Raw genomic sequence first — 2581 nt, 5'->3', positions numbered from 1 at the left:
GAAAGTTAATGTTTTATTTTTGTTAGCTCGCATACACAGCCTCACAACTTCAAGCTCCAAAAATGAAGTTTTGTATTCTTTCAAAAAACCCCTTGAACGATCCTTACTTGCTAAATTCCTCAAAGAAAATTGTCAATCAGTTAACTTTACTCTGAATGAAGCATTGTACTTTTTTTATTACATGATTAGTTCGCAACCCATTTCTCCAATTTTATCATTCAAAACTTTGTTTAGTGCAGTTGCAGAGAAGAAGCATTATTATGAAGTAATTTTGCTTTATAAGTGGTTGAATTTAATTGGGTTGTCTCCAGATTTAATGTCGTTGACTATTTTGATGAATTGCTTTTGTAATAATAATAATAAAAGGGTTTCGGATAGTTTTTCCATTTGGGGGGGGGGGGGGGGGGGGGGGGGGGGGGGGGGGGGGGGGAGAGAGAGAGAGAGATGGGGATTTTGAAGAAGGGTTTTAGCAGTGATGCTATGAATTTTAATTGTTTGATTAAAGGTCTGTGTGTAGAGGGAATGATTATGGAGTCGATGGAATTGTTTTAGAAAATGGTTGTTATTGGTTGTAGGCCTGATGCCATCACTTGCAACACTTTGATTGATGGATTGTGTAAAAACAGGGAAGATGAGGGTTGCAATAAGTTGCTTGAAGAAATGGCTAAGGGGAATGAAAAATCCGGTGTTATTTGTAGGCTAGATGTTGTTAGGTATAATACTATAATTGATGGGCTTTGTAAGGCTGCATTAATTCAGAAGGTGAGAGAATTGTATTTGGGAATGAAAGGTTTGGGAATTAGTCAAGACATTTATACTTACAATATTTTAATGAATGGTGATTGCTTTGCTGATAGAATTAGTGATGCAAGGGAGTTGTTTGATTCTATAACTAGAAAGGGGTATGGACCTGATGTTGTTAGCTACAATACTTTAATCAATTGGTATTGCAAGAATAAAAAAGTCAACAAAGCTCTTTATCTTTATCGAAAGATGATTTCTAAAGGAATTACGCTTGATGTGATAATTTATAACACTTTGTTAACTGACCTTTTTCTTAAAGCTAATGTAAAAGATTCATGGAATTTAGTTGGTGAGATGCAACTTAATGGTGTTTTACCTAATTCCTAGACATATAACATTTTCATTGATGGACTTTGCAAGAATGGATGTGTTTTGGAAGCGGTGGAAATGTTTAATACTTTAGTAAATAATCAGTTTGTAGTTAGCCTTGAAGGTTTGAATCCCTCATTGATGGATTATGTAAAACAAGGAGATTCAAAACTGGCTGGAACCTATTTCAGAATTTTTCTCTTCATGAAAACCTAGTGCCAAATGTTGTAACATATAGCATTTGATCAATGGGCTTTGTAAAACTGGACGACTAGAAAAGGCAAATGAGTTGTTGTCATATATGGGGGAAAAAGGATGTGCTCCAGATGTAGTCACATTTAATACACTTATGTTTAGTTTCCTCAAAAGTAATAAGATAGCAAAAGTTGTTGAACTCTTTCATAAGATGGCAAAGAGAAATGTGAAGGTGACTGAATTGACAATGTCCTTAGTGATGCAGCTAATAATGAAGGCCGGAAATTATCATGAATGTTTGAACCAGCTTCCTTAATTTCTAGTCCAAAAGCGAAATTGAAGTTTACGTGAAAAAACTTTAGTAAGTATTAAACTTTTTTAGGAGCAGAATCCTGTAAAAGTTCATCCTGCTACCGAAACGCTCTATTTCGGTTACAGTAAGAAGAAGGTTCAGTAAACACTTTCATCTGTTTAAATTTAATAGAAATGGTGATGGGGATGATTGAGAATGATGGCTTCCCTTATCAAACATATAATACATGATATGTCTCTGTTGTAAGTGTATATAGTGGAGGTGGCAGCATTGCAGGTTGCGGTAGCATTTGCACATGAAGTAGGTCTTAAGGGTTTGAGGATTATTTCTGGTGCAAATTTTAGTAAGCAAAAGTTGCAAGTGAGAAATTGTGGAATGGTTCTTACTTCAACATAATGGTAGCTAGTCAAGTTCATCTATTCAACCTGATCAGTTTACTAGACAATGGTATGATGCAACTGATTAACTTCATTCATTGATATTCTCAATTATCCGAGCCTGAAAAATCTTAATTTATTTATAGTGTTTCACATGTTTATTTTTCTCAATATATATTCTTTTTAGTTCAAATCTAATAAGACTAGAACTTACCAGGTGTGTCTCAATGTAGTTATGCACGAGCATGTGCTCTTTCAATGATAGTCGATGAAGACAAAGCAAGAAGAGCATTAGAGAAGGTTTTTAACTATAATGTCTTAAAGAATATGGATACAGAGCAGAGGCTGGTCAATGGCATCTACCTGTTGGAACAATTGACATGACAAGATTGCAATCAAGAGAAATATGGTTTAGTGTTCCATATGCAACTGTTGTAATGGTGATCCATGGAGATTTTGTCAATATGTAATCATTGCCATTGAAAACTATGAAACAACATAGTTTGGAAATGGGATTTCAAATTGCCTCTAAAATCTATGAAGTAGCATGGCATGAAAATGGACTCGGGTAAGATCCCCCTAA

General features: G+C 34.9%; 1 protein-coding gene across 1 annotated transcript; it reads left to right on the top strand.

Annotated features, from left to right (window-relative positions):
* The first annotated feature begins 555 nt into the window (after positions 1 to 555).
* Positions 556 to 1131, top strand: LOC116105721 (pentatricopeptide repeat-containing protein At1g64583, mitochondrial-like). The gene has a single exon (XM_031392164.1). It carries the CDS (start codon positions 556 to 558, stop codon positions 1129 to 1131), a length of 576 nt encoding a protein of 191 aa, XP_031248024.1.
* The last annotated feature ends 1450 nt before the right edge of the window (positions 1132 to 2581 follow it).

This window comes from Pistacia vera, unplaced genomic scaffold (assembly GCF_008641045.1).
Source record: "Pistacia vera cultivar Batoury unplaced genomic scaffold, PisVer_v2 Contig1009, whole genome shotgun sequence".
Taxonomy (NCBI): Eukaryota; Viridiplantae; Streptophyta; class Magnoliopsida; order Sapindales; family Anacardiaceae; genus Pistacia; species Pistacia vera.
Note: the sequence above shows the minus strand (reverse complement) of the source record. Positions and strands in the feature narration are given on the sequence as shown.

Bases quoted from the DNA above. Each gene is read 5' to 3' on its own strand.
- LOC116105721 (XM_031392164.1), top strand. From the start codon at position 556: ATGGTTGTTATTGGTTGTAGGCCTGATGCCATCACTTGCAACACTTTG.